Here is a 15,684-nt window from a genome sequence, read left to right on the forward strand (position 1 = left end):
ATACAATGCAAAGCTTCATTGACTGAGACATTGAGTAAACTAGGTTCACGCTGCATCTCTCCACTGGTCTATCAGTCCTATGATGTAGCTGTACTTCTAAGACAAATACAGTACCTGCCACTTACTGGGCCCTCAACAAACATTTACTGGATGGAAAAATAAAGGGGTAAATACATGAAAAGGCAGAATTGCAATTCCAAAATCTACTGTAAGTTTTCTGCATACCTTTATATTATCTTTCTGATATTTTTGTTTAAAGTTTGTCATGTTGACATTCTCTTTGCTGGTGGTATAGAGATGGCAATAACACTACTGAATGTCCTATATCAAATTTAACTGTGTTAGTTTAAATAAGCCTGTATAGTTTTCAACTTAGGATTAAACACATGTTCCTCAAAGAGGTGGCATACGCAGAATTTCTAAGGCATGAGCGTGTGTGTGCAGCACTGGAGAAAGTATGAGACTACTAAGACTACCTGAGACAGAAAAAGCGCTACAGTAGTGATAAAGTGCTACATTAGCATTAATAATGGCATGCATTTTTGCAACAAAATGCTTTTGCATGTGCATGTAGAATACAGCTCTTGGTTACATTCATAACTGAAGTCTAATACAGTGAAATTTTGGGAGTATAAATGGTAAATCCATAGCATTCCTCAGGCAGCAGCTAAAAGCCAAATCCTAAAAGTAAGAGGCCAGTACATTTGTTTATGGTGGGAGTCATCATCTAGGCACAAGCTTTATTTTACTGAATGCGTGTCATTTGAGATTATTGTTGTTGTTTTTTTCTAACAGCAAATGTCTTAATGTTCCATGTAACCATACAGTTATATAGATTCCCTTTAGCTACACAGTAATGACTGTTTTTGTGATGACTTTCATGCTGTTAAGTAGACCATTAGTACTTGACTTGGCCATTATATAGCAGCTTAATAATGACAAGCAAAACAAACTGGCAAATCAGCATAGTATCACACTGCCTGCACTATTAATTTTCTTTCCATTCTTTGTATTCATTTACACATCAGTTCAATGCAGTGAAACTCTGATAACATTTTTAGATCCTCCAGACATGTTTTATTTTACAATTAATATATGAAAATGGGGACGGTCACCAGCCTTACAAATACATATCTGCTAAGCTGATAGCTAAATGAAGACCCAACAACATATGCCTCGGTCTTTTAAGCTTGTCTGATCCAATTATCTCAGTTCAGTCAGAAAACGGGACTATTAAGGCTAAATCAGAAGTTCAGAGCTGACACAGTCCCACTATATGTTGATTCTGTTGATGGCCATGAACTCTGCACCACTCTGCCCTGTGTTTCCCAAGGAGTATATATACTGCTGATCCCAGGGCAAATGAGCAGTGCAGATAGACTGCCGAGAGGACTGCAATGCAGTCCCCTTCGGACGATACAATGCAAAACACAGGCCCCCTTAACAGCATCAGTAACCAATCTTCTATAAGGGAACAAGTAGCAGGCTAAAACCATTTCTGATAGATATTTTAAGTATGTATGTATTTTCACACTTTTCCCTAGAGGACTGTCTACAACACAAACACTACGTTGACTTTAAAAATTATCCATAATTGGTGAGACATTTTTATTATTTGTCACTTTTTTTTTTTTCCAAAGAATGGTATCTTAAAAACACCAGTTGAAAACTAGGCCTCTTCATGATTTTCTCCTCTGCTTTGGAATCTACTAACAAAGAATAAACTGAGCACATTATTGGAGGTGGTGGTGCAAGCCATCTACAAGGGCATCACCTGGCAACCCAGCCTGACTTCCCCCAGCAGCGCCTGCGTCTCTGTGTCTGGGGGGCTTCAATACCTGAGGTCCACCAGTGCGGGCAAGTAATGCCTTCTCCAGGAAACAGCACTGAACGAGTGCCAGTTGAGAGCCGGTGTAGAGCTTGTCCCCTCGCCACTTGGCAGGAGAATCACTGGGTGCGTTCTGCACTGGCCCCCAGAGACCCCCAAGCAGCATGGGGCTTCAGGGCCCACGACGCTCACCTGTGGGATAAAGCATCTCGCTTGGCTGCCCTCCCCTCCTGAACTCATTGCCCCCCCCAGCCCGTTTCCTTCACCTCCCTGTGAACTACTTTCAACTCAATTGTCGTCTTGGGGTCTGTTTTGGGAGGAACCCAAACTAAGACCGGCGTGTTTTCAACTTTTAGAAGTGCTTATACATCTACTGTCATATTTTACCTCACAAATACAAGGTAAGAAAAGCAGTATTAGACTCCTTTTATATAAGAAAAGAGGCACCAGGTAACGCCCCCCAAGGACACAGCTGGTAAGAGGCAGAACTTGGGAAGAAACCAACCCTCCTTCCTTCCCTTCCGTTTCTCTTCGCTGTGCACTTCAGGACACAGACACAAAAGCGTCTGTGGGCCTGAGAGTCATTTTACTCTCTTATGTAAGCACCTCTCTCTAAGCATATACAAAATGGTCGAGGTTAAACCATGTTTGTTTACTAAGACAGATGAAAGGAAACAACTGTAGCCTAAACACTGACATATAAATCATATTTAGTGACAGCATTCAATATACATAGCCATCCCAAACATTAAACCATAGGTCAGTGTGATCCCATGCACTCACGGGTTACTTCAATTTCTAAAAAAATAATTGTTTAAAGAAAGTCATCTTGTAGGTATAAATGCTACATGGGATGGTATTCTGGGATGCAAAATAAGGAAACAAAATTATATTTAAGGTTCTCACAGCTCTGAAACCGGGCTTCTCGTCAACGCTGACCTTTGGGCCAGGCGCTTCCTCCTTGTGAGCCTAGGCGCTGCACTGCGGGAGGCTGCGTGCCATGCCCGGCCTCGAACGCTAGGTGCCCGCAGAGAGCGCGTGCCACCACCTCGGGACAACCAAAAGGAACCCAGAAACCACCAAGGGTGCCCAGGCAGGGGGTGGGGGTGGGAATCCATCCCCTGTGGTATGAGGCATAGTTCACAGCCCAAACATCCCCCGACTATCTCACCAGACAGCTGTAAGGGCAGCAGAGTTTAATGTGGTGTCGGAACAGAAACCATTTAATACCTTGACATTTTACAAATGAGGAAAAGTTGAAGTCCTAGTGACATTCATCTAACGTTACAGGGTTCCAAAGTTATTAAAAAAAAAAAAAAACTTTTTGTGGAAGTGGAAGAAGTAACAATGGGCATGAAGCTAATGCTTCTGAAACATTACTTAATGCTGTTTTACAGAAAGAACCATTGCTTTTCACGTTTGGGACCAACAATGGAATCTGTTATCATTTAGCTTGTCTTTCCCAGCATGGTAAAGAATCTGCCTGCAATGCGGAAGACCCGTGTTTGATCCCTGGGTTGGGAAAATCTCCTGGAGAAGGAAGTGGCAACCCACTCCAGTATTCTTGCCTGGAGAATCCAGTGGAGAGAGGAGCCTGGTGGGCTACAGTCCATGGGGTTGCAAAGAGTCAGACACCACTGAGCAACTATCACTCATCATCACTCATCCCACTAATAGCTGTATACAATCCTGAGAGCATGAGGAAGAACAGGAGACCTCTGGTAAGATGAGACATAGGACATGTGAAATAAAATAGATGTAAGCATATTGATGGAAACTTAAAAGAAAACTCTGAGGAAGTTCATAAACACAAAGAAACTATATGCCAATGTCCATTTCAATAAATTCGGATGTTAATGTTATATGAATAATAATAGTTAACAATCTCCTGTGCTTTGGGATTTGGGCTTAGTTAGCTTTACTTTGTAATTCTGTTGCTAGCTTTGCATTTTGATGACTCTGAGTATTTAACAAGAAGGAAGGCAGATGTATATCAGGCCATCATCTTAACCCTGAAACTCTCTACTTCTGTTTCACTGTTATCTTTATGGTATCATCTCAGGAACGTTGTTGTTCAGTTGCTCAATCGTGTCTGACTCTTTGAGACCCCACAAACTGCAGCCTGCCAGGGTTCCCTGTCCTTCACAATCTCCCAGTTTGCTCAGACCCATGTCCACTGAATTGGTGATGCTATCCAACCACCTTATCCGCTGTTGTCCCCTTCTCCTTCCACCTTCAATCTTTCCCAGCATCACAGTCTTTTCCAAAGAGGTGGCTCTTCGCATCAGGTGGCCGAAGTATTGGAGTTTCAGCTTTAGCATCAGTCCTTCCAGTGAATATTCAAGGTTGATTTCCTTTAGGATTGACTGGTTTGATCTCCTTGCCGTCCAAGAGACTCTCAAGAGTTTTCTCCAGCACCACAGTTCGAAAGCATCAATTCTTTGGCGTTCAGCCTTTTTTATTGTCCAGCTCTCACATCCATACATGACTACTGGAAAAACCATAGCCTTGACTATATCAAACTTTGTGGGCAAAGTAATGTCTCTACTTTTTAATATACTGCCTAGGTTTGTCATAGCGTTTCTTCCAAGGAGCAGGCATCTTTTAATTTCATGGCTGCAGTCACTGTCGACAGTGATTTTGGAGCCCAAGTAAATAAAGTCTGTCCCTGTTTCCACTGTTTCCCTATCTATGTGTGATGAAGTGATGGGACCAGATCTTTGTTTTTGAATGCTGAGTTTTAAGCCTGATTTTTCATTCTCCTCTTTAACCTTCATCAAGAGACTACTTAATTTCTCTTCGCTTTCTGCCATAAGGGTGGTGTCATCTGCATATCTGAGGTTCCTGATATTGCTCCTGGCAATCTTGATTCCAGCTTGTGCTTCATCTAGAAGGGCATTTCGCATGATGTACTCTGCATAGAAGTTAAATAAGCAGGGTGACAGTATACAACCTTGATGTACTCCTTTCACAGTTTTGAACCAGTCCACTGTTCCATATCGGGATCTAACTGTTGCTTCTTGACCTTCATACAGGTTTCACAAGAGACAGGTAAGGTGGTCTCAGGAATGTACACAGACCCATTCTCTGTTAACCTGTGTGTATGTTCATAGGTTTATATATATGGTATTTTATTGATGCAAGAAAAGGCCATTCAGTTCTCAGCGGCCTTTCAATCTCTCTGCTTATAGTATGAATGACCAGCCTGGCATTGAATGTTCCGCATCTCCTATTTCTCGTAACTTTGCAGCTTGTTTCAACAGCATTCTCTTTAATCTATTACCTATAAGGAGACAGTTTGCTTAAATATATACTTTCTCTCTGACATGAAAACTACAAAAGGGTAGCATTTATTGATACCTATTTTTTTAATAATACTTTAGATTTTCAAAATGAGAACTTATTAATAATTTTAAGATCAGAAACTTCAAAAGCAAAAGTTGAAAGAAAAAGTCAAAGATTCATATTTCAAAGAATAATGAGAGGAATCAGATAATAGAGAAAAACAGTATCTTTAAACCCCTAGGGTCTTATTAGGCGTTAGTCATTTTATCTAAAAGGATTATGTTTGTCAAGGTTATGGAGCTTTCATGACATTTTACCCTTATTTAATTAGTCAATCTCCATGCAGAAAATAGTAGGTACCAACTTGAATGGATAGACTGCTCAGAGCCCTAAGATTTCCTGGAATTTCTGTCAAAAATTTAAAACAGATTTTAGCATCAAGAACCAAATACTAACCCGTTACTATTAATAATAGTTCTGTCTAAACTTTATAAATATGTATTTTAAAAATTTAGTGTAATTATTATCAACATAAGTCTCTGAATGTCTCTCAATGACATTATGAGATCCACCATTCTAATTTTGGCTTTTACTACTTAGACTATTATTTTTCCTCATTCGTAAAATCTCTGCTCTCTGACCTCACAGCATTATGCCTAAAAGGTATGAAACTAGATGTAACAAAGCCAAAACCCATTAAAAACTCCCATGGTACAGGAAAAACAGCAAATTTTAAAAGTCCAGCATGAAAGCACTCACCATCATTCAGAATTCTATTTAGAAACCAACTTCAGAAAAAGGGGGAAAAAATCCCCCAACTATTTCTAAAAACCAGAGAGAAATTCTGAATATAATTTAAAAATATTAATAAAGTTAATTCACTTTAACAATGAAATAATTCTTTATAAGCCATTTTACTACAGTTGCTCAAACCATCTAAGACAAATCCAATAGTTGAAGCAAAACATTTTTAAAACTAATTCAGGAAAAATGAACTAAAATTAGAATTCAATTAGTTGTTATTTATGTGTAGTACCTACCTAAAAATAAATCTTTAAAATATAGATGGTTATTCAATTATGTTAAAAGTATGAAAAACACAATAAAAATACTGTTTCATATACCTTACTCCACTAAATGTGCACTAGTCATCAAGAATTAATGCCAAATTACAAAATTCCTATATAAATATTCATAAGATACTCATTCTGTCATTTTATTCCATACCACTGAAAGAGATAAATAGCCTAATTATAGCTATTCTCAAAAACACAAATACTACATGGTAATTTCTTTTCAGAAATATAGGTTAAAATATGAAGAAATTACAAAGAAGGATAGTGCTAATTTTCAAGTTGTATCTTGAAATTTAAACACATCTATTATTTAAAAAAAAAAACCTATTCACTATTATTATTCTAATGAACAAGCATTGTTTAAAGTATAATTCTTTGCCAGTAACCACTTGATGTTATAAAGCAAAGTTAATCTTCTATTTTGTTCAGTAATAGGAAAACACATTATTATGCAGATCAATTCATTAAAACAAAACTTAAACCACAATTTTCTGTTTCAGTATAGGTTGACATTATGCATACAAGAAAGCAGGAAGAGATGTTTTTCTAAAATATATTAAAATTTAAAACAAGAAGAGAGCTATATTCCAAGGGACAACTTTAACCTGCCCCTTTAACCTGCCTTTGTCTACACTGCTTAGTAATTAACATCTCACCAACAGTCTAAAACTGGATCCACATCTCTGGCCAAGAGCACATTCAAGCAATTGATTTTGAACCAAGAAGCCTCCTATATTTCCAAGACTTTCATGATTTTTTCCCTTCAATCCTAATACATTATTCAAATATAAGAAAAAATTATACTTTTGTAAAACAGAAGAGGGTGAAGAGTTTGGGACAAAATTCATCTTTTTGAATATCTTGGTTATAGGTATAAGTCTCATTTCTCTAACTTTTGATAAGGTGCTGAAAAGATAAGGTCCTGAAAAGCTAAAATATGCACATTAAAAGTTGTATGCACTTTCAATGTATGTATTTTTCATTAATGTACGAAGGTAAAGTTTTTTCTTTTAAAAATATAGAAAATTCTGTTTTATTAATGTGTTCCTCTGGCCATCACAGGACCTTTTCTTACTGGCCATGCCATTCTCTACCTAAAAAACAGTAATACAACAATGTGGAACAGGATAAAAAATTTTCTAAATCAATAGAGAAAATTTCTTTCTGATCTAATCTGAACCTTAAATGTTCCTGTCATGTTAAGGTTACTAACTGGTTTATGCTAAATTAACAGGGACATGTTGATCCTATTACTCTTCTGACTAGTGAGAAAAAATAAATTAAAAGAATTAAGATAATCCAATTTAAGAAAACATCTCCTAGTGTCTGAAAAGATGCTCAACATCACTCATTATCAGAGAAATGCAAATCAAAACCACAATGAGGTACCATTACACGCCAGTCAGGATGGCTGCTATCCAAAAGTCTACAAGCAATAAATGCTGGAGAGGGTGTGGAGAAAAGGGAACCCTCTTACACTGTTGGTGGGAATGCAAACTAGTACAGCCGCTATGGAAAACAGTGTGGAGATTTCTTAAAAAACTGGAAATAGAACTGCCACATGATCCAGCAATCCCACTCCTGGGCATACACACTGAGGAAACCAGATCTGAAAGAGACACGTGCACCTCAGTGTTCATCACAGCACTGTTTATAATAGCCAGGACATGGAAGCAACCTAGATGCCCATCAGCAGATGAATGGATAAGGAAGCTGTGGTACATATACACCATGGAATATTACTCAGCTGTTAAAAAGAATTCATTTGAACCAGTTCTAATGAGATGGATGAAACTGGAGCCCATTATACATAGTGAAGTAAGCCAGAAAGATAAAGAACATTACAGCATACTAACACATATATATGGAATTTAGAAAGATGGTAATGATAACCCTATATGCAAAACAGAAAGAGAGACCCAGAAGTACAGAACAGACTTTTGAACTCTGTGGGAGAAGGCGAGGGTGGGATGTTTCAAATGAACAGCATGTGTATAAATCTATAGTGAAACAGATCACCAGCCCAGGTGGGATGCATGAGACAAGTACTCGGGCCTGGTGCACTGGGAAGACCCAGAGGAATCGGGTGGAGAGGGAGGTGGGAGGGGGGATCGGGATGGGGAATACATGTAACTCCATGGCTGATTCATGTCAATGTATGACAAAACCCACTGAAATGTTGTGAAGTAATTAGCTTCCAACTAATAAAAAAAAAAAAAAGAAAACATTTAATAAGGACCAGTTGTATGTTAGTGTAAAGATGAAAAACAGCTTAAAAGAAACTCAATGGTTAGAATTTGACTAATGTAAGATACATAAAATATTTAAGGATTATTATGATAAAGGAATGCAGAGATACATAAATGGGATAACTACATGTTTATAAGTAGGTAAAGGAAAAAGAATTTCTAATGTAATTATATGATGCATTTCAGAGGGATGGCAAATTAGGTGGTGTTTGACGATGGGCATATTTTGATAGAAATTTCAGGCAGGAATGGAAGAAGCGAAAGCAGCACATATACAGGGGGCAACGGACAGTACAAATACACTAATATGGAGTTTCTTTGCAAAGCAGTAGAGTCTCAGGATGCAAATGAAGACTACAATGGGAGTATTAATGGAGAGCTACTTAGGATTTCCCACTTGACTGGAGTTAACTTAGGTCCACATTTATTGTTATTTTAACTATTATCAATGTGCTTTAGCAATGTTCATCTAGTGGCCTAAAGTACTCATTTGTGAAGTCTGGTGCCCAGCATATACTCAGTTAGCAATAGAAGGCATCCACGTTGTTGTCACTGTTGGTGCAAACTTTTTTGGAGCTCACTCCAATAAACTACATGTGAAGGGATTAGAGTTTCATGACTTATCAAAGTAAAGGTTGAAACGGTAAGAAGATGACAGTGAGAAAGAAGATGACAGAATATGACACTCTAATATGCCACTTTGGCCTAAGAATTTATTTTGAGATGAGATTAAGCAGATACAAGAAAAGCCTTCTCCCATCTCCCTAAAAGCAGGCCCTAAATTTACAAAGGAGTCCCTTCCCCTTTCTCTACCAGGAAGGACAAAGGTTAATCCCTGGAGACAACTATAGCTCCTTATCAACTGCGAAGGTACCTGCTAAATTCTATCTGCATGGTAAACTTAACTTTCTTTTTCCTGGTCACCTCCACATAACTGACTTTCCCTCAGCACTTTTCTTTCTGTCTTTAACCAAACTGGTACTAAGCCTGAGATCTAAGCCACTTCTGAGTGTTCTTTCTTCCTGAGTATCTCCCATGTATACATGAGGTATACATGGTAATAGATTTGGTTTTCTCTTGTTATTCTCTTTTATTACAGGGACCTCAACCAAAGAGGGACTCAGAACAGTGAAGGGAAAATTGTATTTTCTTCCCCTACACAAGCTAAAACTTTCATAAGGAGGTTATTTTTCATATACATTAGCAAATAATAAACAATAACAAAAAGCAGTGCTTAATTATTTTTACATAAGGAATATTATTTTAGAAGAATGTTAAAAGACAGGAATAAAAATATAAGATTTCCTAAATTCATACTTTTAAGTATCAGTGACACCATAGTTATCAAATCTTTGTGTCAGGCCCTTCTCTATGAAATAGGAATATGTCAGGGACTAAAACAGATATTAAAAAAAATCATTTTCTGAAGTGCTTATGTCCTACTGGGGTCCTGGCAAAAGACAAACAAATGTAACACAAAATAAATAAATTATATAGCATGTTTTAAGTGATAAAGGAGAAAAAATTTAAAGAGGAAAGGGTGATAGTGAGTATGGATAATTGAGAGGGGGTGGTGAGAAAACCACCATACTCTCAAATAGGACAGTCAGGAAGACTTGAAGAAAAGGGGACAATTTATTGCTTGATGATTACTTCCATTATTTTTTCTGTAAAATCTAATTCTCAATAGTTGAGATACTCAAGTAACTTCTCTAAGTAGTGACAGATTTCAAAAAACATAGTACATGTAACAAAAAGCATGTCTGGTTTAGAGTCTAACTTTGACTCTATATCCTAGACACTTATAGAATATATCTGAAAATGGTGACAAATATAAGAGACCAAACTGGTTACTATAATATGTAGTATCAGTGGCTGCAACTCTACTTATTTGCAACCAGTCCTTAAAATCTAATTGAGTCACCAGGGAGCATACAATAAATAAAATGAATTATATCCCTAAATTACAGTTCCACAAAGAAGTTCAAAGAAAGTCACAATCAATTTAGGAAGAAGAAACAAATAACTTGTTAGCAGCTTTCTTTAATATTAAAGATATGTGAAGTACTGTAAGCAGTGAAGAAAAAACCTCACAAGCTTACATTATACCTTCATAGAGAAATCATAACATTATTTGCCACAGGATAACAGTATTCCATTCAGAACCAAATTTCAGAAATTAAGAATTTATTACCATTTTATATGTCATTGTGTGCTACTATTGTTATATTTTTAAAGATAATCTTATTTTTTATAAATACCTATTGAAATATTTATGTGTAAATGAAATGATATTGGTAAATTATTTCAAAAGTATCCAACAGCAGGTGAAGAGTACTGGGCAGGAGAATAGATGGAACATGATGGGTTATGAAGTGGCAATTAAGTTTGGTGATGAGTACATAAGGGGTAACATATTCTTCCCTCAAAAATCTGTATAAAGAAAAAGCTAGAGAAAAGAGGCACATTTTAAAACAGATAATAATCTTCAGTAACCTCTAACACTAAGCCTCAGAGACAGTATTTTGTAAAGTCAATCTATGACAGTATGTGCCACTGACCATTTTCGGTGGAAAGGGAAAGCAATAAGACAGTAGCAGTTACTAAAGTCAACTTTGCTACTGACAGAACTGCACTCCAATTGCACTTTCAATTTTGTGGCAGACTGTTCCTGGCATTCTAATACAATGTTTTCTAGAGTTTTTAATGATCTTATGAACTAAATTAAATTTACCATTTAATCTCTTCTGAATAAATTAAATTTACCAATGGTAGGATGCTCATTAAAACTGTTTTTATTTCTCTTCGGGAATTACATATTATTGCCATAGCAGTCTACAAAGTTGAAAAAATAATTTATGTGTGTATATTTGGTATGGTAGGTACACTGAATTTTTTTTTAATCCATGCTAAAGCAGTCCTCACCCTAAAATACATATGCACATATATATATATATATGTGCATGTGTGTATGTACATAGTGGAGGAACATGAGAAAAAAGGGAACATATATTTAGATTAACAAATTAACTCTTACTAAATATTAAATTTCTGACTGACGTGTAAACAGGATTCAAGTTCATAATATTGATGCTTAGAACATGCACTTACCACTTGTCCATTGTGTGGGTTTTTATGAGCATATGGTGGTCCACGGATGTGATTCCACATCTGGCCAGAAGTCATAGCAAAGACTATACACTGAAAAGACAGGGTACAGTGTTATACCATGCAAACTAGGAAATGGGGGAGCACTGCATTCTTTTAAAAATGGTCATGAAACTACTTTCAAATACCATGTATCAGCTCATCTGTTAAAAGCATTTTCATTTACTAATTATGGGGCCTTTGGTAAGTAACTTATTCTTCTGATGTCAGATTTGGTATCTATAAAATGGTGATACCAACTATGCTTAAGACATATATTAATGACTAAATTGGATAACATATATAAAGCATCTAGCATGGTGACTGATGATCTCGTACGTCCTAACTAGAGGTAAAGCATAGTTAAAAGCATAGATGAAACATGATGCTTTTGGATAGAGCCAGGAATAATTCACAGAAACCACATTACTGCTAGATCTAGCAAGAAAGGCTGTATTTGGAAAACTAATCTTAAAAATCTGAGGCATTATGGAGAGGGTAGAGGAGAATATAAACCGCAAGTCACAGTCAATCTCTATAACTCAAATGTAAGCATGTTTTGTTTAAATCATCTATGCTTAAATTTACAAACTTGGGCATCTTTAGACTAAAGTGTGTCTTCAGGTTAAAACACTTCTGAATGTCTTAGAACTTGCCCAGCTCATTCTTTTTGAGCTGCCTGCCTCTGGCAGGTAGCAGAGATGTATCAACAAAGATTCAAGGTCAGACTAAGCAATGTGACTAAGGATCTAAACATGTCAGATCTGCACAATTTGTAAAGGAGACAAGAGGACACAAAAGGGGAAACAGCAGGATGGGAAAAATACGGAGAGGTTTTAAACCCAGAGAAGAAATCCAGATTCTGTTTCCTAAATCCTGGCAACCACTGCATTTCAGAAGAAAATGAAAATGATATAGCAAGATTATAGAGATTAATATGAATCCTTTCCCTATTTTCTTGGTAATAATTCTGAACTTAACACAAACTTCTTAAAAGCCAGATGTGACCTCCAGACTTTGCCTGGATTGAGATATTTTCTGAAAGTCAAGATTTTACAGAATACTTGCACTTTAAACTTAGAAGATGCACTAGAATACTACACCCAGAGTGACATAGAGAATGATGTACCATCTAAAACATCATATAAAAGTGGGAAATTTTTATATGAGAAAAATAAATTATATCTCTTGTTTACAGAGGATCATGTCAGTGATTTAAAGAATACATGAAAGTCGAATATCCTGTAGATTATAATATAGTAGTGTGAAAGGCCGAGTATATGTTAAAATCCAGGGAAAGATGTACCTAGTGAATAAACACATTTATACTATAAGCAAATGACATTTTTGTTTTCAGTAGACACTCTTAAGGTTAGAGTTCTGAATTTTTAAGGATCAAACCCTCGTAGTCACTAAATCAGCACTAAAACTGTATGTATTTCTGGTTTTACTTTTACCCATCTATATTCCTTCTCTTTTACTGCTTCAACTGATATTCCTATTTCTAACTGTGGTGGAAAAATGCATGATCAAGTCTGTATTTTAGAAGGATGGTACTAGCTACACTGTGGAGAACAGACTGGGGAAAAGAGTAACTTGAGGCACAGAAATCAGTTTGGAGGCTGAGACACAAAACTGTTTGTGAGACTATACAGTGGCCAATTCCATGCTGATTGTTGTTCCTTGTTCAGTCGCTAATTCCTGTCCAATTCTTAGCAACGCCATGAATTGTAACACACTAGGCTTCCCTGTCTTTCACTATCTCCCAGAGTTTGCTCAAATTCAAGTCCATTGTCATGTCATCCTCTCTCATTCCCTTCTCTTCTTGCCCTCAATCTTTCCCAGCATCAAGGTCTTTTCCAATGAGTCAGTTCTTCCCATTAGGTGGCCAAAGTATTGGACCTTCGGCTTCGGCATCAGTCCTTCCAATCAATACTCAGGGTTGATTTCCTAGGATTGACTGGTTTAATCTCCTTGCTGGCAAAGAGACTCGAGAGTTTTTCCAGCACCACAATTCAGAAGCATCAATTCTTTGGCACTCAGCTTTCCTTATGGTTCAACTCTCATATCCATACATGACTACTGGGAAAACCATAGCTTTGTTTATACGGACCTCTGTTGGTTAAGTGGTGTCTCTGCTTTTTAGTATACTGTCTAGGTTTGTTGGGGCTTTTCTTCCAAGAAGCAAGCTTCTTTTAATTTCATGGCTGCAGTCACCATTCACAGTGATTTTAAAGCACAAAAAATAAAATCTGTCACTGTCTTTTTCATCCAAAGTCTGTCCACTTTTCATTCATCTATTTGTCATGAAGTGATGGGACCAGACACCAGGATCTTTGTTTTATGTATGTTGAATTTTAAGGCAGCTTTTTTCAGTCTCCTCTTTCACCTTCATCAAGAGGCTCTTTAGGTCCTCTTTGCTTTCTGCCATTACAACGATATCATCTGTATATCTGACGTTATTGATATTTCTCCTGCCATCTTGATTCCAGCTTAAGTCATCCGGACTGGCATTTTGCGTGACGTATTGTGCATATAAGTTAAATATGCAAGGTGACAATATACAGCCTTGACGTACTCCTTTCCCAATCTGGAACCAGTCCATTGTTCCACGTCCAGTTCTAACTATTGCTTCTCATCCTGTATACAGGCTTCTCAGGAGACAGGTCAGATGGTCTGGTATTCCCATCTCTTTAAGAATTTTCCACAGTTTGTTGTGATCCACACAAAAGCTTTAGTGTAGTCAATGAAGCAGAAGTAGATATTTTTCTGGAATTCCCTTGCTTTCTCTATGATCAAACGAATGCTAGCAATATGATCTCTGGTTCCTCTGCCTTTTCTAAATCCAGCTTGTACATCTGGAAGTTCTCAGTTCACATACTGCTGAAGCCTAGCATGAAGGATTTTGAGCATTAATTTGCTAGCATGTGAGATGAGTGCAATTGTGCGGTAGTTTGAGCATTATTTGGCATTGGAATGAAAACTGACCTTTTCCAGTCCGGTGGCCGCTACTGAGTTTTCCAAATTTGCCAGCATGTTGAGTGCAGCAATTTAAGAGCATCATCATTTAGGATCTGAAATAGCTCATCTGTAATTCTATCACCTCCACTAGCTTTGTTCATAGTGATTCTTCCGAAGACCCACTTGACTTCACACCCCAGGATGTCTGGCTCTAGGCTTGTGACCACACCATCGTGGTTATCCAGGTCATTAAGATTTCTTTTGCATAGCTCTTTTGTGTATTCCTGCCACATATTCTTAATGTCTTCTGCTTCTGTTAGGTCCTTGCCATTTCTGTCCTTTATCATGCCCATCTCTACATGAAATGTTCCCTTGGTATCTCCATGGATACCATGGAGAACAGGGGTACCAATGGAACAATTCCATAGTAATGACAGAATTGAGAGATTTAGATAAACAGAAATATTTAAGAGATGGAATCAACAGACTTCATTGATTGACTGATGTGATAGAAAATAGTCAAAATTAACCTCTGGGTTGCTGATCTGAGGAACAATGTACAGTCAGTAGTGCCACCCAATGAGATAAAGAATAAGGAAGAAGCTTGTGAGGGTAAAAAGGAACAAAGTTACACAGATTTGGAGTTGAGTTTTTAAAATTTTTTTTAACAATAGGTCTTTGTTGGTAATTTATTTTAAATATAGCAGTGTGTACATGTCAATTCTCAATTGCTAATCTATCCCTCCCCACAAGCCCTTCTCCCTAGTAACTGTTTTTTTCAACATCTGTTTCCAAAATAAGTTCATTTGTGTCATTTTTTTTTAAGATCCTGCATGTAAGTGATACCATATATTTCTGTCTTCGATTAGTACGATAATGACCAGGTCCATCCATGTTGCAGGTAGTGGCTACATCTCCATCTTGTTAATGCCACACCTGCCTTAGACTCCTACGGAGCCAACCTCTTTCTATGTGGGGTCTACATATGGTTTTCTATGAAGCCTTTCCAGCCTAATTTATTCATTTGACAATTATTTACTGGACAGTAGGAATATAGCAATGAATAAGGTAAAAATAATCCCGGCCCTTAGGTGAAGATCCTCAGTAAGTGACATGTGCCCTGAGTCATAAAAAATAA

At 37.2% G+C, this 15,684-nt stretch overlaps 1 protein-coding gene across 3 annotated transcripts in view; it reads right to left on the bottom strand.

Annotated features, from left to right (window-relative positions):
* TUSC3 (tumor suppressor candidate 3) overlaps positions 1-15,684 on the bottom strand; it is a 215,418-nt gene that overhangs the window by 73,308 nt on the left and 126,426 nt on the right. For 2 of the 3 annotated variants that reach the window (XM_043454208.1, XM_043454210.1), the window contains exon 6: positions 11,550-11,639. The exons of the other annotated variant lie outside the window; for it this stretch is intronic. In XM_043454208.1, coding sequence (XP_043310143.1) covers positions 11,550-11,639 — 90 coding nt within the window. The remainder of the gene's footprint in view (positions 1-11,549; positions 11,640-15,684) is intronic. 3 annotated transcript variants of the gene reach the window in all.

Source organism: Cervus canadensis, chromosome 31 (assembly GCF_019320065.1).
Source record: "Cervus canadensis isolate Bull #8, Minnesota chromosome 31, ASM1932006v1, whole genome shotgun sequence".
NCBI classification, from domain to species: domain Eukaryota; kingdom Metazoa; phylum Chordata; class Mammalia; order Artiodactyla; family Cervidae; genus Cervus; species Cervus canadensis.